This window comes from Nanorana parkeri, unplaced genomic scaffold (genome assembly GCF_000935625.1).
Source record: "Nanorana parkeri isolate BGI_ZX_2015 unplaced genomic scaffold, ASM93562v1 scaffold2866, whole genome shotgun sequence".
NCBI classification, from domain to species: Eukaryota; Metazoa; Chordata; class Amphibia; order Anura; family Dicroglossidae; genus Nanorana; species Nanorana parkeri.
Window position 1 is genome coordinate 12,745 of NW_017309134.1, and position 26,871 is coordinate 39,615.

Sequence of the window (26,871 nt, forward strand, 5' to 3'; positions counted from 1 at the left end):
ATGGTGAGACAGCCTCCTCCAAGAGTTTAGCAACATTGTCACTTGGGGAGGTGTTAGAATACACATTGTGTCTATTGCATCAACTACTGCAGTATACATTTTCGCTCACTAGGTGGCAGTGTTCTGTTCTATCCATGGTACATACTCTGTTGTATTGAATAAGGTAGAGAATATAGCTGTGGCTTCCTCCCTGTTTTCCAAGCCAAGCCATGTGCAGCGTGCATATCAGACTGTGTGCTTGTGTTTCTCTGTGAGGCTGTGCAAGAAGTTCCAACAGGAGGAACAAGCTGCCACATGAGTGTGTGATGCCCAGGGCAGCCATCAGGGGGGTACGGCGGATACTCATGTAAGGGGCCTGGGCAGCCTGGGGGGGTCCCTTACATGACTATCGAGCGACGGTGAAGGGCGAGGAGGCGGAGGCCTGGCCCTAGCAGCGCAGGGCCCCAGCATTGCAGCTCCAGCGGCTTTGAGACAAGCTACTCAGGACAGTCTCAGACGGGCTGTGCGGCATCTATGGTGGGCTCTGCAGGGTCACTCTCAGGTGAGTCCTGTGTCCAGCGCGTCACTAAGCCCTGCGTCCAGCGCGTCACTAAGCCCTGCGTCCAGCGCGTCACTAAGCCCTGCATCCAGCACGTCACTAAGCCCTGTGTCCAGCGGCGCGCGCGGGGGGTGGGGGTTGCCCGGCCTAAAGCCGTGTAAGGGGCCCTCAAATTTCTGATGGCTGCCCTGATTGCAAGGGTCGGATCACAACTGCGGAGGGAAAGGACCAGTCAGATATGAATCTCAGGCGTCACTCACAATCTTAACGGTGAGTTTGTGTAACGCACGGGTGCGGCTTTAAGGGCTGGCGTGGATCACAGCTTCGGTTTAGTAAGAAAAGATTGGTATTCTTTTACACAGTCCTTGGCAAGCACAACCTGGTATAATTATATGCAGACAAGATTCTATTTACGATGCTTAGTACTTTATTGAGTGAAGGTAGACAGAGTTGAAGTTGGAGCAAATGGGTATAGGCAGTTAGCAGAGTCACAGTTCTTATATGCAAACAGCTGAAGGTATTCAACTTGACAGTTGCAGTTTTAGGCAGTCCGAGGTGCTCTGCTGCCACCCAGTGGTGTTAGAAGAGAATTGCAGGTCTCCAATGATAAGGGGTTCCAGGAGAGGTGATATTTCAGGAGAGAGGCTGGAAGTGTGCAGGCCTATTGGAGAGTAGGGTTGCCACCTTTTCTTCAAGCGAAACCCGAACACTCTAGCGATGCGTAGACATTTTTTTGGAGTCGCGGCTTATTCATATGTAAATAGCGCCACCCATTCATATGTAAATATCACAGTCGAGACAGTACAGTGGGGGACCAGTAGCCCCTATCTTAATTTTGGTTGCCTCCTGTCTGCCTGACATCTTGCGTCCGGGTTTCTGCTGCCATGAAACCCGGACACAGCATTCAAAACCCGAACTGTCCGGGTGAATCCTGGACAGGTGGCAACCCTATTGGAGAGGCTGGTCTCACCAGAGACGAGGGCACTGTCCGGCCCAATAGGGGTGGAAGCGGAGGGGCACTCGTCCGGCCCAAAATAGGGGTGGAAGCGGAGGGGCACTCGTCCGGCCCAATATAGGGGTGGAAGCGGAGGGGCTCTGTCCGGCCCAATATAGGAGAGAATGGAGGGGCTCTGTCCGGCCCAATAAGGGGAGGTTCAGCCGCGGAGATAATTGCCTGGCATCAGGCTCCTAGCACGAACATCAGGCAAATGGCCCCGGCTGTTTAACCAGTTGACATCCGCGGTGTTAGACCCTCTTCCTGTCCCGGGCATTTTTCAGTATTCAGCGCTGCGGTACTTTGACTGACATTTATTCCGTCATGCAGCATTTGAGAGTCTACCATCATGAAATAAAATGTATATATTAGGGATGTCCCGATGCCACTTTTTTAAGACCAAGTACAAATACAAGCACTTTCCCGCAGGTACTTGCCGACACCAATTACCGATACTACTGGTCCTCCCCTGTTAGTAGTCATCGGGATCCCCCAGCTTTGGACACTGGGGCGGTCACTCCGGTAGTGGCTGTGCCTGCGCCGGGAAGGAGGAGGAGATAAAGAACCAGGCAGGCACTGCCATGGACAGCTACTTGCAGGTCACCACAAGCGCACGTGCTCAGCAGCTGCTGCGGTTTAAAAATTTAACGGTATCTGCCTTAAGAATCGGGGCATTTTCACAAGTACAAGTACTTGTGAAAATGCCTGGTATGGGCCCCGATACCGATACTAGTATCTGGACATCCCTAATATATATATATATTGTGGCAGTGTAAGCCAATGCCACAGTGTAGGATGGCGACTTTGGCACCCAGGACTCTCAGCCAAAGGGGCTGAGAGGGTCCAGAATGTGAAGCATGTTATGAGGAAGAGCCTGGCTTTTCAGGTCCGTCCAGGTTTTCCTAATTGTAGCCGGGATCTGAAGCTCTGGAGATCTCTTAGAGCTCTGGGTGGGATGAGATCTCCAGTCCTGGGACCGGGTGTTGCCAATGACCAGCTTGGGCTGATCAGGTGGCTGAGAGCAGCCTTCTTCGGAAGCCGGCCCAGTGCTCAGAGGGTTGGAGTTGTGTGCGTGCAGGGAGCACACGGACAAACTCGGGTGCGTGCTGGACGCACAAGGTACAGCCAGGGGTGGCTGGGAGAGGTCAGGAAGGTCGGTGACCCTAGGACCTGTGGTACAGACTGCTGGGAGAGCAGAGTGAGTGCCCATGAGGGGAGAGGTCAGGAAGGTCGGTGACCCTAGGACCTGTGGTACAGACTGCTGGGAGAGCAGAGTGAGTGCCCATGAGGGGAGAGGTCAGGAAGGTCGGTGACCCTAGGACCTGTGGTACAGACTGCTGGGAGAGCAGAGTGAGTGCCCATGAGGGGAGAGGTCAGGAAGGTCGGTGACCCTAGGACCTGTGGTACAGACTGCTGGGAGAGCAGAGTGAGTGCCCATGAGGGGAGAGGTCAGGAAGGTCGGTGACCCTAGGACCTGTGGTACAGACTGCTGGGAGAGCAGAGTGAGTGCCCATGAGGGGAGAGGTCAGGAAGGTCGGTGACCCTAGGACCTGTGGTACAGACTGCTGGGAGAGCAGAGTGAGTGCCCATGAGGGGAGAGGTCAGGAAGGTCGGTGACCCTAGGACCTGTGGTACAGACTGCTGGGAGAGCAGAGTGAGTGCCCATGAGGGGAGAGGTCAGGAAGGTCGGTGACCCTAGGACCTGTGGTACAGACTGCTGGGAGAGCAGAGTGAGTGCCCATGAGGGGAGAGGTCAGGAAGGTCGGTGACCCTAGGACCTGTGGTACAGACTGCTGGGAGAGCAGAGTGAGTGCCCATGAGGGGAGAGGTCAGGAAGGTCGGTGACCCTAGGACCTGTGGTACAGACTGCTGGGAGAGCAGAGTGAGTGCCCATGAGGGGAGAGGTCAGGAAGGTCGGTGACCCTAGGACCTGTGGTACAGACTGCTGGGAGAGCAGAGTGAGTGCCCATGAGGGGAGAGGTCAGGAAGGTCGGTGACCCTAGGACCTGTGGTACAGACTGCTGGGAGAGCAGAGTGAGTGCCCATGAGGGTAGAGGTCAGGAAGGTCGGTGACCCTAGGACCTGTGGTACAGACTGCTGGGAGAGCAGAGTGAGTGCCCATGAGGGGAGAGGGCCGGGAGAGTGCCCATGAGGGGAGAGGTCATGAAGGTCGGTGACCCTAGGACCTGTGGTACAGACTGCTAAGTGAGCAGAGTGAGGGCTCACGAGGGGTGAGCAAGCATGAGTGTCTTGGAGCTGTGGAAAGCTACCGAGCGCAGCTAAAAGACTGTCTTATGTTGCTGCTGCTGCTGCAAGCTATCTTTGTGTTTGCCCTTTAATAAACTGCATTTGACTTGACTTACCCGGACTACAGTGGAGTGTCCTTGTTACAATATATATATATATATACATTCATATGCCAATATTGCACGTTAGCACCTTTTTTGCACTTATTGCACTTTTTCTGATTGGTATTGGTATACAGTTGCTACTAAGCAAGTGACTTATATTTTTAGCACATGAATTGATATGTTTTTTATATGTATTAGTACAATTGGAATGAAGAGGTTAATTAGATTTATTTATGCACCATTTCATTGGTCAGTGCCCTTTTATTGCCTTTTAACCCGCTATAGATCCGCAGCGCTGCACACCTGTTATTATTTAATCCTCACATTTGTGAAAGCCTTAGCAGGAGCTTCCAGATGCAAATCCCCAGGCCCGCCGTGTTGACATAGCCGAGCAGCTGGTGAGGTAAACAGTAAGTGTGTCTGGCCGGGACTTTGCATGTATCCAAAGCACCACTAAGGAGAGCAAACACGCTCACAGCCACAACAACAACAGCTTTGTGTAATGACCTATAAACCTCGTTAGCACTCAGCGTTAAAAGTCTCCTCGGCGATAGAGAAGTGGAAACATATCGGACAGAACTCACAGCAGTCACGGCGTGCCGCGTTTCCCCGAAAATAAGACACTGTCTTATATTTTTTGGGGGCTCAAAAAAACACACACTAGGTCTTATTTTCGGGGTAGGTCTTTTTTTTTAATGTATAACAATCCAAAGTTAATGCAAATCCAAATTAAATAATCCAAAATGGCAAAGTTAAGAATAGACTTGTTCGCCGTCAAAAAATGTGTTCCGTTTCGTTCCGTTTCGGAATATCCGTTATTTCGTATTTCTTAATTCGTGTCGGAAACTCAATTCGGATTCGTACGAAATACGAATTTTCGTTAGTTTCGGCACATTTTCGTAACTTTACGAACATTCGTTATGATGAAGTTGAAAAGCAAAAATACCTTTGTTATTATTGGAGTCGATGGTAGTTGTTTTTTTATCCGAAATACGAATTCCGTTAACGGATTCCGGATTCCGGATCCGAATTTCGTATTTCGTATAACAAAAAACTCCCATCAACGCCAGTATAAATGTACTTTGCATTTTACCTTCAATATAACGAATGTTCGTAACGGAACGAAAATACGTCATCGGAATTTCGTATTTCCTGCCTGTGTATTGTAATGCATCAGCAGCAGCGGATCCGTATTTCGGATTAAAAAAAAAATCTTGTCATGTTGTTCAACCTCATTTACAGGGGTAATATTAGTTCCCGTTTCAAAGAAATCCGGATCCGAAATTCGTTAACGGAATTTCGTATTTCGGATATAATTCGGAAACTGCCATTCAGATTTCGAATGCTTACGAATCTACGAATTTCAGGAAAGTTCGTACGAATTTCGATTCGTAACGAAACGAATCGCACATGTCTAGTTAAGAATGGGGTGATCGGGGCGATCAGGGGTGCCGCACCTTTCCATTCATTGGCACCGCTGATTCTCTCCCTCGGCTCTTCAGGTTACCCCTTTATGCCACCACCAATGGTCACAACTGGGTCTTTTTTTCGGGGTCGGTCTTATATTAGCAATTCCCAAAAATAATACTAGGTCTTATTTTCGGGGAAACAGGGTAGGTGCCAACATTGTGAGATAAGTGCAGCAGATGACGGAAGGATCCACCACAGGCAACGGGAACATCAATGTCCATATTGACTCCGGATATACAGGTGAAACTGGAATAATTAGAATATCGGGCAAAGTTCATTTATTTCACTAATGCAACTTAAGACCCCATTCACACCTAGCGACATACCTTTTGCAGCAGATCCGCACGGCCGGGATAGCGCGACTTTCGGGGCGACGTTCCAGCGACGATCCAGCGACGGTAGCGCGACCTTCCCCGTCGGGCTCCATAGAAAAAAAGCAAAATCGCGCAAAATCTGCAGAAAAAAGGGTCCGGTAGAAGCGACTTGCGACCGCGACGAGCGACGAGCGACGCGCGACATGGAGTTAAGACAGCTCCATTGAATAACATTGGCCGGCGACTTCTCGCGATATCGCGCGGCAAAAATGCGCGATATCGCGGCGGAAATCGCGCGACAATTCGCTATATGTGAACAGGGCCTAAAAGGTGAAACTAATATATGAGAGAGACTCATTACATGCAAAGCAAGATAGTTCAAGCCGTGATTTGTCATCATTGTGATGATTATGGCTTACAGCTCATGAAAACCCCAAGAACCCCAAATCCACAACCTCAAAAAAGTAGATTATTACATGCAATCAATAAAACAAGGATTGTACATAGAACAATATCGGACCTCTGAGAAGTACAAGCATGCATATGTACTCAGTACTTGGTTTGGGCCCCTTTTGCAGCAATTACTGCAATTACTTTTGCACGATATTCTAATTATTCGAGTTTCACCTGTATATGTCTCCAGGAAGGACGTTTTCCCTTTTTTCAGATTGTTGGCCTATCACTAGACAAAGATCAGATTTTGGAAAAGTCGGATACTTGTGGCAAATAATGTACTTCGCGTTCTTCTTTTACTACTTCTTAGCTCGTAGATTTTTTTCACAGTTGATGCCGATTGGCGGGTTGGATGGCATGTGAAGTTTGCCTGGTTCAGCTTCTCATTTCTGTTAAGTTGCTCTGCTGCAATTTTTTTAATCTTCATGTTTAAGACAACAAGATATTGGGGGTGGAGGGGTGGGGGGGGTTACGTGAAACGTTTTCCTACTCCATTACAATTCTTAAGGGAGAACTATGAGGGGGGGGAGGGGGGTGCTTTTCACTCACCTCATAGTTCTAGCCGACCTGTGACAATGAGACTGTCACAGGTCGGCTCAGTAGATCGGGAGGTGAGCGAACACATACCGGCGTTCGCTCACCTCTGGATCCTGTCACGGCTCTCTGCTCTCTGACTGGATTCCCCCCTCCCCGCTCCGATCCGCCAACGCTGACAGCGCTAGTTTGTGTCCTCCCATTACCCTAAGGAGAACTATGGGGAAAAGACTTAACTCCCCCATAGTTCTCCTTTAAAGCTTAGTAACCCCACCAGTGCAACACAGGAAAAACTGCTGCAAAGCTGAGTCCTCCTGGTGGTTGAAAGCAGACATGTGCACTGCCAAAAAATTAGTTTCGTTTCATTTTAAATTCGGATTTGTGTTATTTCGTTTTTCGGGATTCGGGTGTGAAAGCCAATTCAGATTCGGAATTCGGATTCGGACGAAATTTGTTAGCGGTATTTCGGTCGAACGTTCGTATCTTATTCGTTTCGTGCATACGTTCGTTCGTTTGGCAGCAAAGTGACATTTGAGGGAGAAAAATGTTTTTCTTCAACGAACGAAACGAAAACGAAACGAACGTTCGAACGAACTACCGCTACCGAATTTCGGAAACGGAATGCATTCGTTATGTCTGTAATTCGGGAATTCGGTTTACATCCGAACGTCCGAATTTCCGAAAATTCGTCCGAATTTCGATTCGGAACGAAAACGAATTGCACGTGTCTAGTTGAAAGGCAATACCTCAGTACTTCTATCTCAGAGAGCCAGGTTCAAATCCCCACAGCCACAACGCTGGTTGTCATGTAATCTAAGCTGATATTTTTACACCAACATTTAACATTGCTTTAGCATTTCAGGACTGCGCGCTGTGTTTATCCGACGTTCTTTCCACATGTACACACTCCACAACCTTCCCTTCTCTGGTAACCGCGCCTTCCATAGACAATGACAAATGATTCCTTGGAAACTTCATGAGTCAGAAATGGTGAGATATGTTGGAGTATTTCCATGCACTGTGTCTATGTAAATCCATATAGGAAAATGCTGACGGTTTGCACTATGCAAATTGACATTACTGGTTCTAAAATGATATCTCTCTGGAGCCCATGGGTTACACTAAAACCTGGAAATGTGAAGGAGAGAAGCTTTGTGTGGAGACCACATGCTCACTCTTGCTTCACTTCTGGACAACAGCAGAATCTGGATCCATGGCTTCCATCCTCAGCAGTTCTCCCTATACGCCGTGCCTTCTTGTTCTTTTGCTTGAAACCACCTGTGGAACATTTTCCAATGCAATTGTCATGGTGATAATACTCAAAGGCATCAAAGGAAAGAAGGTGATCAAAACGGGGAATATCATTCGGATCTCTCTGAGCACATCGAATATCTGCTACTCGGTCTTAGTGTGTGCTTCGGTGTTCAGTGGCGTTCTTCATTCCGGACACGTTCAGATCATCAACCCCACCTTGACTTATATCGTCTACTCTCTGAACATGTTTACCCTGAGCTCCAGTTCTTGGCTCACCGCCATCCTCAGCTTTTTCTACTTCATAAAGATTGTGGATTTCAAAGCCAGGGCCATAGTTTGGACAAAGAAGAACGTCGATGTTGTTGTGCCGTGGATGATGGTAGGGGCAGAGGTGGTGGCTCTCTTTAGCAGTTTCCTCAGCATGCTGCTCTATATAAACCCTCTGAGGTCTCCCGTGAATGATTCAGTCATACGTTTTAACAACTCAAAGACAGACATGGAATTTTTTAACATCACTTTAATTCCAACTTTTGTACCCTTCTTTACCATTGTAGTCACCACCATTTGTATCGCTGGGACCTTGAAGAAGCACAGCCACAACATGAAGACCAACATGGGGACCTTAAACAACAAAGCAATAAAAAGATTCAGAAGCACAGTGTCCAAGATAAAGCGTCTATTGCTGGCTTACTTGTTGTATTACCTGTGTGCTCTTCTGTTTTATTTTGCCATCGCTGCCCATGTCAGCGTCCAGTTTTGGGTAAGTTTGCTACTGTTGTCCTCCTACACCATGGTACAAGCCATCCTCTTGGTCGTTGGAAACCCCAAATTGCAAGAAGAAGCAAAGCAGATGTTGAAGTGTATTGTTTGCTCTCAACAAATGCATTCCTAAACCTTGCATAGCTATGTTTGTGAAGCACCTCATGTGCCTAGGTCATGGTGTAGCTAGTAGTAGTTAGTCACATTTAACCTGGCTTGTTATTGTAATGTTGAGGACATGTTTCTGTTCATCCAAATAGCTTTTTCAGCACCAATGGGTTTCAAGGGCATAGCCCCGCATTTACAGTATACCCGTAATGAAATTCATTCAACCTTTGTCCAATCACCATGGAATGTGTCACATCTGATATGGATTGTCCAAGATGATGAGAAGTTCGATTGCTAGAGAACCAACCTGGTTCTAATCACATAATCCCATCGTAGGGTGCCATGATATCTGGGACATGTGTTAATCTATGGAGTGATATGGCTGGAGGAGAGAATTGTGCTTGTATAGCTATAGCCCATAGCGTGAATGAATCCTTTATAACGTTCGTCAACTGGAAAACAAACTGGATTCATTAGAGGACAAACAGTCACTAGATCTCCTCCTACATATCTCTCATTTCTTTGCATACTCAAAAAAAGAAAATAAAATATTTATATATACCGTTTTTTTCCGCTCCATAAAGCACACTTTTTTCCACCCAAAAGGCGGGGGGAAAATGCGTGTGCAAAAAGAGAGAATTAACTCGTTAGGAGATAACGGGTTAGCAGCGGTCAACTCAGGGATCCGGACAAGCCAATTGATTGCAAAAAAAGTAATTTTACGGGGAATTTTATGGAGGGAGAAAGACTGAAGTACTAGCTACATCGGTCATTTCCCTCCACGGTGGGGATTCAAGGTTAATGTAAATGAGGATCGATCCACGTATAATTTATGACTGTCTGTAATCTACAAGTTTTTAATGGTAATTAGTGGGTCAAATGTGTTGTCTTAAATGTCGTTTTCAATAAAATAACTTTTTTTGCAATCAATTGGCTTGTCCCGATCCCTAAGTTGACCGCTGCTAACCCGTTATCTCCTAACGAGTTAATTCTCTCTTTTTGTACCAGTTTGACTTGGTCACGGATCGGACCAAACAAGCAATTGTGCAAACTCAATCAGGGTAATTACAATCAGTCGGATCTCCAGGTAGGAACACAAACCCTTTCTTCGAAAATGTGTGTGCATCTTATGGAGCGAATCCCTAGTTTTTTCTACATTTATCCCCGCTAAAGCAGAGCTAAATGTACCGTGGGAGCCGCTGCTCGTTTAAGCTGTAATCACAGCGCCACCTGCCTCAGCGGTCACTAACTGCAGCTTCTCGTACGAGAATCGTGCAGTGTATGGGCACCTTAGCTTGTTATGAGAAATAAGGAAGGTTTTATATTTATACTTCACACCTGTAGCTGTGTGTACTTTGTGGCACCTTGGAAAAAAAAAACCCTAAGCTCATTTGCAGCCAATCCTTGCTTGTCTTTATCAGTTATAGGGGTGTGGTGCCACCCACTCACCTCGCACCTCCCTACCTACTGCTATACTTCATCTGTGTATGTTCTTCTTCCCTCCTCTAGGCATGACCTGATAGCGCTATGTTTGGGATCTCTTGTCATTAAATGCAATGGAATCCTCTGTAATCAATGATGTGTATTTTCTGACTCTAAAGGCTAGTTGCTGTAATTTAAAGGAGGACTATGAGGGGGGTGATTTTCACTCCTCCTCATAGTTCTAGCCGACGTGTGACAATGAGACTGTCACAGGTCGGCTCTATAGATCGGATCTCACATGTCACGTTTCTACTTGGACATACTCTATATTGGTCATTTATCCAATTCTTCTACATCACACGGTGCACTGTGCCAGTAGCTTTGGGTCATATTGTCTTTTGTGCTAATACCAAAATAATAAAACTTACTGAGATAATTATGAGATTTGTTTTCTTTGTATTGCATTGAATAACGGTATTATATAACATATACATATGACACATACACGTTTCCATGAAGGAAACAAAAATGTGTTAAATCTGAACTCCGACCGTTACAAATACACAACTATTGCACAATGACTGCCTGATCTTGCCACAGTCTTGCGCCCTATTTTTTCTACTTGTATGGCAATGTCTGTATACATGCCATGGGGTGTACGCCATGAAGGTGCACACCCCAGAGGTTCAGGGAAGGCATTTCCGGTAATGATGACCAGTTGCCGCTGCTCTCTGTCCTTGTTACCGTCCCCTTCTGGTCCCTCTAGTTCTGGCAAGGCAGCACTGACGTCCTTATCTGTACATGAGCATCGCATGTAGTGTGACAGTGTCTGGCCACCTCATCCTGGTGGCCAGACACTGTCAGGGGATGTGGTGTCATGGACAATATATAAAACCGCCATTTTCTAACCACAAAAAAATAAGAACTGTATTTTCGTGCCATTCGGTTGGGGAGAGGGAGGTTTGGGTAGAAGTTAGTGATTCCACCGGAGTTCAGGTTTAATTTGAAATATCCTGAGGCTTCCAGCATCAACTTTTGCATTCTCTGAGATGTCACGTGACCAAATGCCAAGCTGAGGAACACTCACTTTTCACCATACCCAGCAATCCCTGTGACACCCCAGCACACACCATGGTGCACGTTCTCCAGCCACAGGAAATTGTGTCTACTATCAAAAGGCAGGTTGGTTGTATTCAGGGGTGTCCTGAGGCCAGGTGTCACCCGGAGCGGAGACTGTGTGACACCCCGCCGCGACGTCACTGCGCATGCACGGTCATCTTATTGACGCCTGCCGGCAGCCATCTTGGTGATGGACGCCGGCAGAGAGAGGAGGGGACGTTCACCGGGCAGGATGAGGTATGCCGTCCCCTCCTCTCTCGTGACACTATTGGGCTCTCTGTCCAGGACCGAGTGCCCGACTTTTCAGAGAGGGTGACAATAAAATGATTGTCAGTCATTTTGGTGTCACCCCTCCAATGGTGGCACCCGAGTGCAGGCCACACCCCCTTTGTGACGCCACTGGTTGTATTATCCCCCCAGACAAAAGGCTCCCTTCCTTGCCTGTGAGTCAATCACTGTAACTGACCAAACTTCTACCTTCTCTAGTGAAGATTCTCATTCTCTCTAATATTTTATTGAGTGCTGGTTGGTTTAAACATACTGGAGGGGAATTTATCAAAACGGGAGCAGACATAAATCTGGAGTAGATTTGCACGGCAGCCAATCAGCATCTCTCTCTCATTTTCAAATCTTACCTGAGCAAACTGAAGAGAGAAGCTGATTGGTTGCCATGGGCAACTGCTCCGGGTTTTGTTTGCTCCAGTATACTGTAGAGCCAAAATAAATCTAACCACTACAATTCCTTATGCGCCATCAGGACTCCCCGGGTGCTGGTCCAATAGGTGCGTCTCCACCTTAGAATGCAGCAGTATACGAACAGAGCGCACTATCCAGAGAATTCCAATACTGCAGACTTTATTCCAATCCAGATTAACGGTGTATGTGACAGCAAATACCAGCACCCGAATCCCCCAACCAGCTACAACCTCTCACAAGTTTCACCCTTAGGCTGGGTTCGCACCCGGGCATACGGAATATGCGCGTTTGCCGCGCGGTTTTACAGCGATCTGCGGTAAAAGAAACGTGAGACAAAAGCGTGTTTACAAGGGCTATCCGGCTGTATCCTAATGGATAAGCGGGGAAAATACACCCCAAAGAAGCTCCTGTACTTCTTTGGCCGTAGGGCGTTTTTCAGCGCGTTCCTACGCGCTGAAATACGCCCAGGTGGGAACCACGCCCATAGGCAATTATTGATTTTCACAGGCTGAGGTGTGAACCAGGCCTTAGACTTGTGCGCCGTCAAAAAATTTGTTCCGTTTCGGAATATCCGTTATTTCGTATTTCGTAATTCGTATCCGAAACTCAATTCGGATTCGTACGAAATACGGATTTTTCGTTAGTTTCGGCACAATTTCGTAACTGTACGAACATTCGTTATGATGAAGTTAAAAAGCAAAAATACCTTTGTTAATATTGGAGTCGATGTGGTAGTTGTTTTTTTATCCGAAATCCGAAATTCCATTGACGAATTTCGGATCCGAATCCGAATTCTGTCACAACGGAAACGTGACTGTTTGGTTGACCAATCAGAGGTTTTCTCTTCTGCTGCTGAGGGTTGCATTACAGGCAGGAAATACGAAAATTCCGTTAACGGATTTTTGTTCCGTTGTTCCGAACATTCGTTATGATGAAGTTAAAAAACAAAAATACCTTTGTTAATATTGGAGTCGATGGTAACGGAATTTCGTATTTCGTATTAAAAAAAAAGACTTCCATCGACTCCAATATATTAACAAAGGTATTTTTGTTTATTAACTTCATCATAACGAATGTTCGGAACAACGGAACAAAAATCCGTTAACGGAATTTCGTATTTCGGATCTTGTCATGTTGTTCAACCTCAGTCACAGGGGTAATACTATTAGTTCCCGTTTCAACGAAATTCGGATCCGAAATCCGTTAAGGGAATTTTCGTATTTCGGATATAATTCGGAAACTGCAATTCGGATTTCGGATGCTTCCGAATTTACGAATTTCAGGAAATTCGTACGAATTTCAGGAAATTCGTACGAATTTTCGAATCGTAACGAAACAAATCGCGCATGTCTACCAGGCCTTAGGCTTATTCATAGAGGTCTGGTATTTGCTGGTACGTACAATGTTACTCTGGATTTGCTGTGACTTCAATAAAGTCTGAAGGATTGGAATTCTCTGGATAGTGCGGCCTGTTCATATACTAATACTGTATACTGTGTCTTGTTTGGGGGTGACCTTGTTCATTATTGGCACGTTCATTTATTTATTAGACATGTGCAATTCGTTTCGTTACGAATCGAAATTCGTACAAATTTTCCTGAAATTCGTAAATTCGGAAGCATCCGAAATCCGAATGGCAGTTTCCGAATTATATCCGAAATACGAAATTCCGTTAAGGAATTTCGGATCCGAATTTCTTCGAAACGGGAACTAATATTCCCCTGTAAATGAGGTTGAACAACATGACAAGATTTGTTTTTAATCCGAGATACGGATCAGCTGCTTCTGAGAGTCGCATTACAATACACAGGCAGGAAATACGAAAGTCCGTTGACGTATTTTCGTTCCGTTACGAACATTCGTTATATTGAAGGTTAAAAAGCAAAGTACATTTATATTGGAGTTGATGGTAGTTTTTTTTATACGAAATACGAAATTCGGATTGGGAATTTGTATTTCGGATAAAAAAAACAACTACCACATCGACTCCAATATTAACAAAGGTATTTTGCTTTTTAACTTCATCATAACGAATGTTCGTAAAGTTACGAAAATATAACCGCCACTAACGTATTTCGTACGAATCCGAATTGAGTTCAGTTACGAAATACGAAATAACGGATATTCCGAAACGAAACAGAACAAATTTTTTGACGGCGCACAAGTCTATTATTTATATCCAGTCATGTAATTGGGTCCCTCTACAAGAACGGTTCAGCCATAAAGCAGGGGTAGCAAACCTCCGGCCCTCCAGCTGTGGGGTGGAACTACAAATCCCATGAGGCATTGCAAGATTCTCACAGCCACAGACATGACTCCCGAAAAGAGATGCATCATGGGATTTGTAGTTTCACCCCCACAGCTGGAGGGCCCGGAGGTTTTGCTTCCCCTGCCATAAAGGGAGAATCGTGATGCAAATCAGTCAGAAGCACATGCAGCATGTTGATGGGAGGAAATCTGCACACACGGTCAGTTATTACCTAATGAAGGATCCCCATAACGTACTGTATGTATTTCATATCAGCTCCCAGTAGACGTCCACCACAACAGAGAAGGCTTCATATTGTACAGGAATAGATGCAGCGATGGGTCTTCAGGGTGGAGCTACAATGATTGTCACATGTCTGGCAGTAATAGGGCTGGAAGCCATTGATGGAATTATTGGAGAGTTGAAAAAGAAGACTGATTGGTAGCGCACTCCTGGGGGGGGTGTTTGTGGTATGTCGTGGCCGTTGTGCCGCGCCTTGTGTTGTTAGACCGGGGTGTCTAACTATGTGCAGAAGAACGGAAAGAAAGGGAGGGAAGGAGCGCAACTGACTGTCGGTGCCAATGAGTTGCGCTCCTTCCCTCCCTTTCTTTCCATTGCTGGAATTATTGCAGAAGGAGAAATATGCGGGGGGTGGCCAATACAATGGGGGTTGCACTTAGCATCTACAACATTCTATTCTCCATTGTCACTTCAACCGGGATGGACTACAATCTCAGGTTTAGTTTACTAATTTGTGTTGAGATTGTAGTCCAATCCCGGGAGCGAGCTTGGAGCAGCACACACAGGGAACATGGGGAACAGACGTAGCCCCCCTCCAGAAGGAAGGACAGTGTCAGAGATGATTGGAGGATCTCCAGCCGAGTGATACACAAATAAGATACATTGTTGCTCAGAGTTCAGGGACTTGTATGGATTGTTAAGATTTAACTCCAGAGTTTAGTGTCATTTTATCTACACTTTCGGCAGACGGTCGTCTAGTTCATGAAGTTGATATTGGCAGTGACATTCTATAGGGAGGACGTGCGTGACATGATGGATTCTGGCCCGGCTGATTGCATTATGTCTGACGCAGGTGAGCCCGAGCCTCCTGTCTCCATGTGAAAGTCGACACTGCGTGATTTGCATCTAAAACAAATAGGAGCAAGCTGAAGATTAGAGCCGAGGTCACGAGTCAGTTATCCCAAATGAGGAAGACATCAAATTATTCTGCACAACACTGTCCTATGATACAATGTATTGTATAGAAGTTAAAGCCAAAGGGTCACTCCATGAAAGAGGAAGATCTAAGTTTTTGCTAGATGCTGCAATGTAACCCACCTGATAATTTATAATACCCCTTAGGAAACCATGTAGTAAGATTACTCTGCTCTGAGTTCCCGGGTCTGTACCCCCGCTGTGCCCATTATGAGGAGCTCCCACCATCCCTGTGCTGAGTTCCCGGGTCTGTAGACCCGCTGTGCCCATTATGAGGGGCTCCCCCCATCCCTGTGCTGAGTTCCCGGGTCTGTAGACCCGCTGTGCCCATTATGAGGGGCTCCCCCCATCCCTGTGCTGAGTTCCCGGGTCTGTAGACCCGCTGTGCCCATTATGAGGGGCTCCCCCCATCCCTGTGCTGAGTTCCCGGGTCTGTAGACCCGCTGTGCCCATTATGAGGGGCTCCCCCCATCCCTGTGCTGAGTTCCCGGGTCTGTAGACCCGCTGTGCCCATTATGAGGGGCTCCCCCCATCCCTGTGCTGAGTTCCCGGGTCTGTAGACCCGCTGTGCCCATTATGAGGGGCTCCCCCCATCCCTGTGCTGAGTTCCCGGGTCTGTAGACCCGCTGTGCCCATTATGAGGGGCTCCCCCCATCCCTGTGCTGAGTTCCCGGGTCTGTAGACCCGCTGTGCCCATTATGAGGGGCTCCCCCCATCCCTGTGCTGAGTTCCCGGGTCTGTAGACCCGCTGTGCCCATTATGAGGGGCTCCCCCCATCCCTGTGCTGAGTTCCCGGGTCTGTAGACCCGCTGTGCCCATTATGAGGGGCTCCCCCCATCCCTGTGCTGAGTTCCCGGGTCTGTAGACCCGCTGTGCCCATTATGAGGGGCTCCCCCCATCCCTGTGCTGAGTTCCCGGGTCTGTACACCCGCTGTGCCCATTATGAGGGGCTCCCGCCATCCCTGATTTCAGTTCCCAGGTCTGAAAATCTGCTGTGCCCACTAAGAGGAGTTCCCAACACCCCTGCACTGCATTCCTTGGTCTGCACATTTACGGTGTTCATTATAAGGGGCTCCTATTATCCCTGTGCCTATACTATTGTTTATTTCAAGGAATAAAACAGGAGAAGTTGGAACACCCCAAGGCAGGCAGGGATAGAATAGAGAATTGTGGCAGAGAGATCTTGTTTTGGGGACATCCGGGACATAGACAAAGCCAGGGACTGACCTCTCACCTTGGAGAGGCTTGACAAATGGCAACAGATATTAGGATAGGAGGTCTTACACTAAAAACCGGCCTTGTTTATTGAGACACCCCGGAGGTGACCTAATCCGTTTGAATGATCATCTTTAGTTGGCTTCCTGAATGAATGGAAGGTGTGCTGACTTCAATCATCCAATCACGTACGAGCAAATATCAATTATTTTCATTGTTTTTCTTCTTATATGATTCTGTATTCTTTGCAAACGTATTTGTATCTTTGTACTCTGGCTTGCTGCAATAATGTATCCATGGGATGGAGATCACGAGGTAGCTTTTTAAACAATTATACTTTGGTGAGAAATGCAGATGCTGCTGAGGTCTTGGCTATGGATCGCCTGGAGAGCCAATCACAGAGTTTTAGAGGGTTATTTGCAAAGCTAGCCGAAAGGATCAGCCGTAGCTTCGGCTGATCCTTCGTCTAGCTTTGGGTGCCAGACCTCTTCGATTCAGTCTGACCAAAGGGCTGCTGTACGGGCTATTAGGCTATATATTCACCATAGCCCATACAGCTCCCGAAGGTGACCGAGAAGGCATGTGCTTATGCTCGACTGAGCCGCAGTGACAACCAAAGCGGGGCCGTACACCTTCGCATATGACTGAGGCCCTCCTTACCATCTTGTCTTGAATTGTATTGTAACTGTTATGTCTTCCTTATATTGTAAAGCGCTGCGCAAACTGTTGGTGCTATATAAATACTATGTAATAATAATAATAATAATACCGAGCAGAATAGCAGAGCCGAATTCGGCTATTCACTCACTGCCGTTCGGACTCTATGTGAATAAGGGCGAACGGCAACGAGTGAGCCGCCGGAGCTTCGGCTCAGCCGATCCAGACGTTGGATCGGCTGAGTCGACGTCCTTCCACACCGCAGTACAGCTGATTTCAGACGATGTAGGGCTGAAATCAGCTGTACCAGCCTGAAGTGAATAGCCGAAACAGCCTCCGGCTCACTTCACTTTGGGTGGGTTAATCACTCGGCTGCAGATTTTGTACATAGAAAAAAAAGAGAAAAAAAAAAGAGAGCTAGAGAGAGCACCTTATTAGGAGGAGTTGGCTACCTCCAGGTACACCTGCATGTAATTTATCAACTTCATTAATATGCTCACACTTGGAGACTCGGATACATAGAGTTAGGACCACACTTTGCAGAGGTGCCTTGGCGCGGCAGTGTGGCTTCTACATATTTTTGGCCAAAAGTTTGTGCAACCAAAACCTCTGATTTTAACGCATACTGTTGACAGGGCTACTTGTTTGGTTGCAGGCTGGCTGGCAGGTTGAGGCTGGGGAATTTTTGTGTTTTGTATTAAAGCTTTTGTACATAACCCTCTTAAAAGTGAAAATTCACCTTCAGAGTGAACATGTTTCTTCTCCTTTAATATCAATATGTTCTAATACATTAAAAAAACGAATAGAATCGTTTTGGATTAGCTGATCGCATGGCATGCACTTTGCATACATTTTTTTTTTTTTTTAACAAAGAATTTATTGAGTTTTTATCATAGCAACAAAGACAAAAACAATACAACGGTACAGGAAGGGCAATGCCCAAATTCCTAGGTGTATACAATCAAGATGCGTAAGGCAGGGCACAAATCGGACAACAATACAACTGGTATCATGTACAGCAGATGAAGTACAGAGTTGGTATGAGCAGTGCAAGTATTACAACACCGATCGGTTGGAATGCCCAGAAACTAAAAAGAAAAACAAAAAGTCTTTCACAGGGAGAGGCGTCTAAAAGTCTCAGTGATACAGAGAGGATGAACAATGTTTTTGTGTTTTAATTTTTTTAATTTGATAAGTAAAAATGAGAGCTTGTGGAGAGCGTCTCTACCAATGAGGGAATGCGGGTCTGGTAATCATCATACGATATGTGTCCAGCATCTGGTGTCTGTCAACCAGCAGGCCCAACGCGAGGGGAAAGTATGGCGTCTACAGTTAGCCTTGGCAAACAGAAAATCAAAATGTAGGTTAGCTTTATAATATTTGGCAATGTCAGGGGCACCCATACCTGCATAGGCTGTGGGTGTACACAGTATTGATCTTGAGATTTTATGTTTCTTCCCATTCCAGATAAAGGTATCAATAGTGCTCTGGAGTTTCCTTAAATAGGAGACAGACTTGCATACATTTTTTTTAACTCTAATGCTCTAAAAAGTTTTCAATACAATTGTAAATTGTATTTGTCTTTTAAGCTTTTCCTTGTTTTTCTTCTTTAATAAGCAGCAAACCCTAATGTACAGAAATTAATTTGTACAACATGCCGGCCCCCAGGTTCCTGCAGCTGCTTTCCGCTTGAATGACTTTGAAAAGCCTAAAATACCTTCAACGTAAATGCAGATGGAGCTGCCAGTCAGAGGACATTTCACTATTTGCATCTATCTTAACCTAAGGATGAAGGAATAATCCCACAATCCACCCGCTGATGTCATCCGGTAGATCGGCGTGGGTCGGAATTATCTATAAATGTTCCACACCTTGTGTGTCCTCCTATGTTCCCCCGCAGGAAGCCCTCGGATGAGAAGAGGTCACATTTTCTGGTTGCAGATCAGAAGGACTCCTCACCATCAGGAAATTGCTCCGCGTGGGATGATTGTGGACTTTCCAGTCTTTGCCTAAAGATGGGTTTAGATAATATCGTTATCCCGTCTTACGCTGAACAATTTTTTAGCTTCCTTGCAGTTGAGATATTTATAGGAACTTTGACCAACGTCTTCATCATTCTAGTCAACCTCAGAGACTGGCTGAAAGGCCAAAGCCTGAACTCCAGCGATCATCTGGTGGTTTCTCTGGCCCTTTCCAACACTTGCTTTTCTTTGGTGAATGCTGTCAACATTGTGTGCTTCGTTACGGGGCTCATGTTTCTGGATTACGTTTTCTACATCTCGTACGGTGTGATGAGCTACGCCATCTATTCCAGTTCCTGGCTTTCTTCCTGGCTGTGCTTGTTCTTTTTTTTGAAGATAATTAACTTTAAAGGCGGCTGCCTCGGGAAGATGAAGATGAAGGTTGGATTGCTGGTCCCTTGGCTGATATTCTTATCTCAGGTGATATCCTTCCTCAGCTGTCTACCTTTCATCTGGACGACCACAAAGGTGTTTTCGCAAAATTCCACATCTCCGGGTCTTGGGGCCAACCAGACGTCCCGGATTATTGGATATAAAATCAATGATTTTTACAGCTTTTTCTCAATAATAGTCAATTGTTTTTTGCCGTTTCTGATCGTCATGGCCACCACCAGTCGCATCATTGCTTCGCTCTCTTTGCATGCCCGTCACATGAAGCAAAACATGGAGGACTCTAGTGGGACAAGCCTGAAAGTCCACCAAACGGCTGCCAGAACCATGTCATCCCTTCTTGTGATTTATCTCATTTTCTATGTGGTGGAACTAGGCCTCGGGTTCCTTCCCATGAGCAGTCCATTGTACTGGACTTGTTTTGCACTCATTTTATTTTTTCCTACACTCCAGTCCGTCGTTCTTATCACGGGGAACTCCAAGTTGAGACAGATTTGTTCAGACTTGATGAGCTGCAAAAACAAACAATAACTAGACGGTCAAAACCAACTTTTATAAATCGTTGGTGAAGAAACTTATATTATGTGTGGTGAGGTTAGTGAATATGTGTCTCTCCTCTCTTGTAATTGAGAAAATTATTATCAGAGTAGAAATCTCACATGTAGTTACATTGTATTTGAGGTTGAATAAAGACATTTGTGGTCAGAGTTACTTAGGCTTCCGAAGTCTTCATGACCCCTACTGATACCAACCTGATGTGTGCCACGATTTTGTGGTCAGCGTGCCAAATAAGGGGGCACGCTCTAGTGAAATGATAGAACCTGGGGAAGGGCGGGAGGGTCAGACGCGACCTCGCTGTGACGTGACGAGGAGCTCCCTGTCACCCTTCTTAAGGGGAGGAGAGCCGCCGCAACTCCTCCCACAAACACGGGCAAGATACCTTGGCCTATTACATGTCCATCAAGTCCAACCTGTTGTGTGTGTGTGTGTATGGGTCCTTGAGTCATCTCGTACTTAGGAGTACCTGTACCCCTGTACATTACCCGTACCCCTGTATATTACCCGTACCCCTGTATATTACCTCTACCCCTGTACATTACCTCTACCCCTGTACATTACCTGTACCCCTGTATATTACCTGTACCCCTGTATATTACGGTCTCTCAGGAAATCGTCCAAAACCTTCTTGAACGATTCCACATTATTTGCTGAAATTACCGCTTGTGGCAACGAGTTCCAGACCCTATCCTCGCGAACTGAGAAGAACCCCCTTCGCCCCTTGTGTTTGAATTTTTTTTGCTACCAGTTTCAGGTGGTGTCCTCTAGTCTTCGTTACGGAATTAATCGTAAAGAGTTTGTTGCCAATGTCGCTATGACTATGGAACATCTTGTACATGAAAATCATGTCCCCCCTTAATCTCCTTACTTCCAACGTAAACATGTTTAAATTTAGTAGCCGTGTCTCATAGCTCTGGTCCTCCATCCCCTTTATGAGTTTGGTCAGCCTCCGCTGGACTCCCTCCAGCTCAAAGGACATCCCTTCTGTGCACCGGTGCCCAAAACTGCACCGCATTCTCCAGGTGAGGCCACAAGAAATACTTTCCAGAATATTACAAATGAATCAGGATTTCGTTATTCTCCTTTTATGTTTCTCTCCCTGCGCTGTACACTGGACATGTAGGCCGCTATAACATTTGTTTCATTACGTATTTTTTTGTTCTTTCGGGTTTTGGGTCCAAAAAAAACATTTCGTTCTTCTGAGTCGGATCTTTTTGAATTTCGTTTTAGCTTTCGGATGGGATTTTCTCATTGGCCGGAAAGCAGTCACGTGTCCAAATTATTTTCATTTTTAATGAAATTTGGATGATCCAAAATTAAAGGAACATTCAGATTTGTTTGTCACCATCCCTGTGCTAAGTACACCGGGAAAGACTTTCCGAATGTCCGAATTCATGAAATTTTGTCCAAATGTGCATTCAGAACGAAACAAAATTTTGTAGGCTCTTTGCATGAACTTCCTGTTGTAGTGTACACACGCCAGCAGCTGAGCCAAATGTCAGAGCTGTACACTACGGTGGAATGTGCCAGTGCATTGACCGTGTGTACGACTCTGGAGAAAAGGCTGACAACACTGCAACTACTGCATGCTGAGTAAGTGTTGTCACCCTAGGAAAGGGAGTGCCCGTGGATACACCTTCCTTATATGATTTGATTATATATTAAAGTGACACTAAACTCCGGAGTTAAATCTTAAAAATCCATTCCAGTCCCTGAACTCTGAACAACAATGTATCTTATTTGTGTGTCACTCGGCTGTAGATCCTCCAATCATCTCTGACACTGTCCTTCCTTCTGGAGGGGTGACTACGTCTGTTCCCCATGGTCCCTGTGTGTGCTTTAGTCACCGCTCCAAGCTCGCCCCTGGGATGGACTACAACCTCAACACAAATTAGTAATCCAAACATGAGATTGTAGTCCACTACATAACACTTTAATCTTTTTTTTAATTTATATATCTGTAGAGTTAAATATTGTAAGAGAAAAATCAACATTTTGAAACACATATAGATTAATATTCATAAATAAATTCCACATATATAATTTATATTTTATTTTATGACTCTTTGCATATTATAATTGAGTGCAGGGATGACAGACTCTAGAGCAGTGGCTCTCAACCTTTCTAGGGATGGGACCCCCTGGTAACATTTGTCAGGTTGTGGTGACCCCCAATGTTAAAATTTAGGAATGCTCCAATACTAGTATCTGTGTGGGCTCTCAGGTGGTCAGTGTGGGCTCATGTGAGCTCAATGGGGTTCTCTCGCAGTCAATGGGGTTCTCTCGCAGTCAATGGGGCTCTCTGGTGGCCAGTGTGGGCTCTCTGGTGGCCAGTGTGGGCTCTCTGGTGGCCAGTGTGGGCTCTCTGGTGGCCAGTGTGGGCTCTGTGGTGGTCAAGCCGGCATTCAACTCCCCTCACTCCCGCCCGCTCCCCTCAGTTTGATCCTCCTCGGGGCTGACGGTGCCGCAGCGCCATCTAGCGGTGCGGCCGGAGAACTGACACCTCTGCTCTAGGAGGTGGCTGAGGAGCCTCTCACCTAGCGCAGCACAAAGCATGTGGTGACCCCCTCAAAAGTGGGTTGTGACCCACTTTTGGGTCGCGACCCACAGGTTGAGAACCAGTGCTTTAGAGCAACGAGTAGAAGAGTTGTGGGTTTTGGTTTCCCTAAATACTGCCTTGTAGATCTCTTTGCACAGTTCTGGAATTTGAACAATCTTGAGTCATTCAGTGTATGACTTCACACAGTTATGTGCATATGCTCAGGAGAATCATAACATTTGCATGATTTGTCCAGATTTCACGTGGATTTAGGCATTAATAATTGTAAACAGCGCTAATAGTAACGAAACACCAGTGTATATACTCAAATTCTTTTGAAATATGTGAATAACAAATCCTAAAACTAAAACAGGTGTAATAAACTCAATATGTGAATTTCTTGAATGTTTAGGCCTTGTTCACACCAAATGCAGACCAGATCCGGTCAGGTTTCTGCACACGCAGTGTAGTGGGTTGTGCCGCGTTTTAGACGCATTTTGGATGCGTTTTTTATGCGTTTAGGGCCGGTTTTGGTAAAAAAAAAAAACATTTTTAAGTTTAACATGGACTTTCAGGCACTTGCATGCGTTTTTGATGCGTTTTTGATGCGTTCCAGACCAGATCCAGAGCAGGTAAAATAGGGCTTGCCGCATTTTTTTCATCCGGTCTGGATCTGGTCTGGATCCGCACGCTGCGATGTGAACTGGAGGTCAAAATACCATAGGAATACATTGGACGCAGTTTTAATCCGGTCTGCACCTGCTCTGGTCCGGATCTGCTCCGCGTAAATGAGGTTGAACAACATGACAAGATTTTTTTTTAATCCGAAATTCGAATCCGCTGCTGCTGATGCATTACAATACACAGGCAGGAAATATGAAATTCCGTTGACGTATTTTCGTTCCGTTACGAACATTCGTTATATTGAAGTTAAAAAGCAAAGTACATTTATATTGGAGTTGATGGTAGTTTTTTTTTATCCGAAATCCGAAATTCGGATCCGGAATCCGTTAACGGAATTCGTATTTCGGATAAAAAAACAACTACCACATCGACTCCAATATTAACAAAGGTGTTTTGCTTTTTAACTTCATCATAACGAATGTTCGTAAAGTTACGAAAATGTGCCGAAACTACCGAAAATTCCTATTTCGTACGAATCCGAATTTCGGTGCTTTGCCACTCACCTTGCATGTAACCTTGAATGTTGAAATGAATATGGCCGGGTATGGTACAGTAAGAGGGGGGCTTCACACTCACTGCTCTCCCTTTTCTGGCCAAACAGGTTGCATGCCTGAATAAGGGTCTGGCTGGAATATTAAGCGGCAACCCACGCCATGTTTTAACATTTTTAGATAATACATTTTCGCCACAGCTTTGTAGCCGTGTACTAGTTCAGAATTTAATAATGTAATTGCGCCGCCTCTCAATTCAAAGAACTACACACATATTTACATGCACATAATTACAGCTGTGTGCTTACAGTTATACAAGCTGTGTGGCTTTTAGCCCATTTCTTGCACCAAATTCAGTTCACTTGAGCAACGCAAATGTTCGGTCCTAACACTTAAGATCTAAATCTGTCCGAGCAAATTTGACTTGAACAGCATCCCCAGTCAACTGGACGAAAAGTTATGGAAAATCCAAACATGTTGACACCAGAAGAAAAAATAAAGAGTCTGAACATGGGAATGTGTCTTCCAGTGACTGATGTCTAAGTGTGGACTTCCTATCTCTTTGGAGAAATGAATTCTCACTTCTGTTTTCTTAATTCACCTCCTTTGTTTTTGGGAAAGAAAGTGAAGAGAAATCTCCCAAATGGGACTTAAGAAGGTGCATCTGTAACTTTCTAATATCTACAAATCAGGGTTTATCTAAGATGATTTCTGAATTTTGTTTGGAAGATCTTCCTGAAAAAAACACTTTGAAATGCTGTTCTAAGATCCTGATTCCTCAGACTGTATATAAGAGGGTTGAGGAGAGGAACAATCACGGCGTAAAAGATGGGCACCACTTTGTCAGCAGCATAGTGATTATTAGTGTTTGGGCGAAAATAATTAAACATAGTGGAGCAATAAAATGTGAAGACCACTGTCAGGTGAGAGGAACACGTAGAGAAAACTTTACTTCTTTTACCTTGAACTTGTATTTTCAGGACAGTTTTAAATATATAGACATAGGGGAGGATGGTCAGTGTTAGAGATCCGCCTGAAAGGAAGCCTCCTAAGATAAGGATGAGCAGAATGTTGATGTAGATGTCACTGCAGGAGATCTGTAACAACGGAGGAAGGTCACAGAAGAAACTTTCTACAATTCTTGGTTCACAGAATTTTAGTTTCAAGGCAGAAAGTGTGTGAACTAAAGAAAAGGAAGAACCGACACACCACGCAATGGAGGCCAACTGTACACACACTTTCCAATTCATGATCTGTGTGTAATGTAATGGCCGACAAATGGCTGTATATCGATCATAGGACATGACAGCCAACAGAAACACCTCAGAGGATGCAAATAATAAAAAGAAGAAGACTTGGGATATACAAGCCGTTATAGTAATCTTTCTTCTCTGAGTGAGAAGGTCAAATAACATCCGTGGGACGGTGACCGAAGAACAGCAGAGGTCCAGACTGGCCAGGTTCCCAAGGAAGAAATACATAGGGGTGTGGAGGTGAGAGTCAGTGACTATGAGGGAGATGATCAGCAAATTCCATGTTATTGTCAGAATGTAGATGAGAAGGAAGAAGAGGAAGAGAGGGAGCTGAAGAGCCGGAAGATCAGACAGTCCAGAGAGAAATAATGCATTCAGAATTGTCTGATTCACCATTGTAATATTTTCATTCATACTTTTTATTTATGAGATTAATACAGAAAACACAATTCTCCTCTTCAGTATGTTGTAGGAATTTATTTCTGGCAATCTAAAGAATCAAATATAGAAATTCAAAAATATAAAGATTTTGTGTTTGGTGTAGAAAACATGAACCAGTTTCGGACTTCTATCAGCAATGCCAAATATTAAAAAACATGATCAGAAATCTCCGACATTCATCAAATCACCGAGATGGAGAGAAGTCAGTGTGTGCTGCCGCATCAGAAATAATAATCTGACTTTTTCTTTTCATTGGTGTTGTAGTTCTGGGAGTCCCGGCCGGAATAACAGGACCCTAAATTAGATGACAAAAATGTGATTAATAAAGTAATAATTGCTGCACAGGACAATATTCAGTCTGTAGATAAGAATATCTTCCACTGATCTCAAGGGGAGGCTGAGACTTGAAACAAGACATATACTTATACAGGACACTGAGATAAAGGCTCCTGATTCCTGACCTGTAATAGCATTTACAGAACCTAAACATGCAATCCTGGAATCCTAATGTCACCTTTTAGAGTGTATGTCCAAACACAACGATGCTTTTCTTAGAGAGTAAAAACTAGAAAGAAACTCTATACAGTAATACCTCGGTTTACAAGTAACTTGGTTTGAGAGTGTTTTGCAAGACAAGCAAACATTTCTGAAAAATGTTGCCTTGATATACAAGCAATGTCTTGCAATAAGAGCAACATTTTGCATAAAAGCGCCACCCGAATAAGGCTGTAGCAGTGCGAGCGATGAGACTGTTTAACGACAATGCAATGTCACATTTCCGCGAAATCCTCAAACTGAGGCAAAATCAAGTGTCATTGGATAGATTCCTTGTTAAGATTTCACGAAATGAAAAAGATTCCATTGAGTCAAGAGATAGCAGTGATTCCGTTAGTGATAGTGAAAGTCGTCCTGCACAATAATCCTCCTCTCTCTTGTCTCCCTCACACCAGCCACAAAGGTACCGGTAATTGGTTTATTACTCTTTATATTTTGTACAGTATTATATTACAGTACAGTATTGTAATCATTTCTATATGAATATTTTTGGGTTGTGGAACAAATCATCTGAATTTCCATTATTTCCTCTGGGGAAATTCGCTTTGATATACAAGCGCTTTGGATTACAAGCATGCTTCCGGAACGAATT

At 45.2% G+C, this 26,871-nt stretch overlaps 2 protein-coding genes across 2 annotated transcripts; one reads left to right on the top strand and one right to left on the bottom strand.

Moving 5' to 3' along the window:
* The first annotated feature begins 7,765 nt into the window (after positions 1-7,765).
* LOC108802441 (taste receptor type 2 member 119-like) lies at positions 7,766-8,800 on the top strand. Its single transcript, XM_018574296.1, has one exon. The coding sequence runs from the start codon at positions 7,766-7,768 to the stop codon at positions 8,798-8,800; it is 1,035 nt and encodes a 344-aa protein (XP_018429798.1).
* A 15,925-nt stretch (positions 8,801-24,725) lies between these two features.
* On the bottom strand, positions 24,726-25,679 carry LOC108802442 (olfactory receptor 5B12-like). Its single transcript, XM_018574297.1, has one exon. The coding sequence runs from the start codon at positions 25,677-25,679 to the stop codon at positions 24,726-24,728; it is 954 nt and encodes a 317-aa protein (XP_018429799.1).
* Between the last annotated feature and the right edge of the window lie 1,192 nt (positions 25,680-26,871).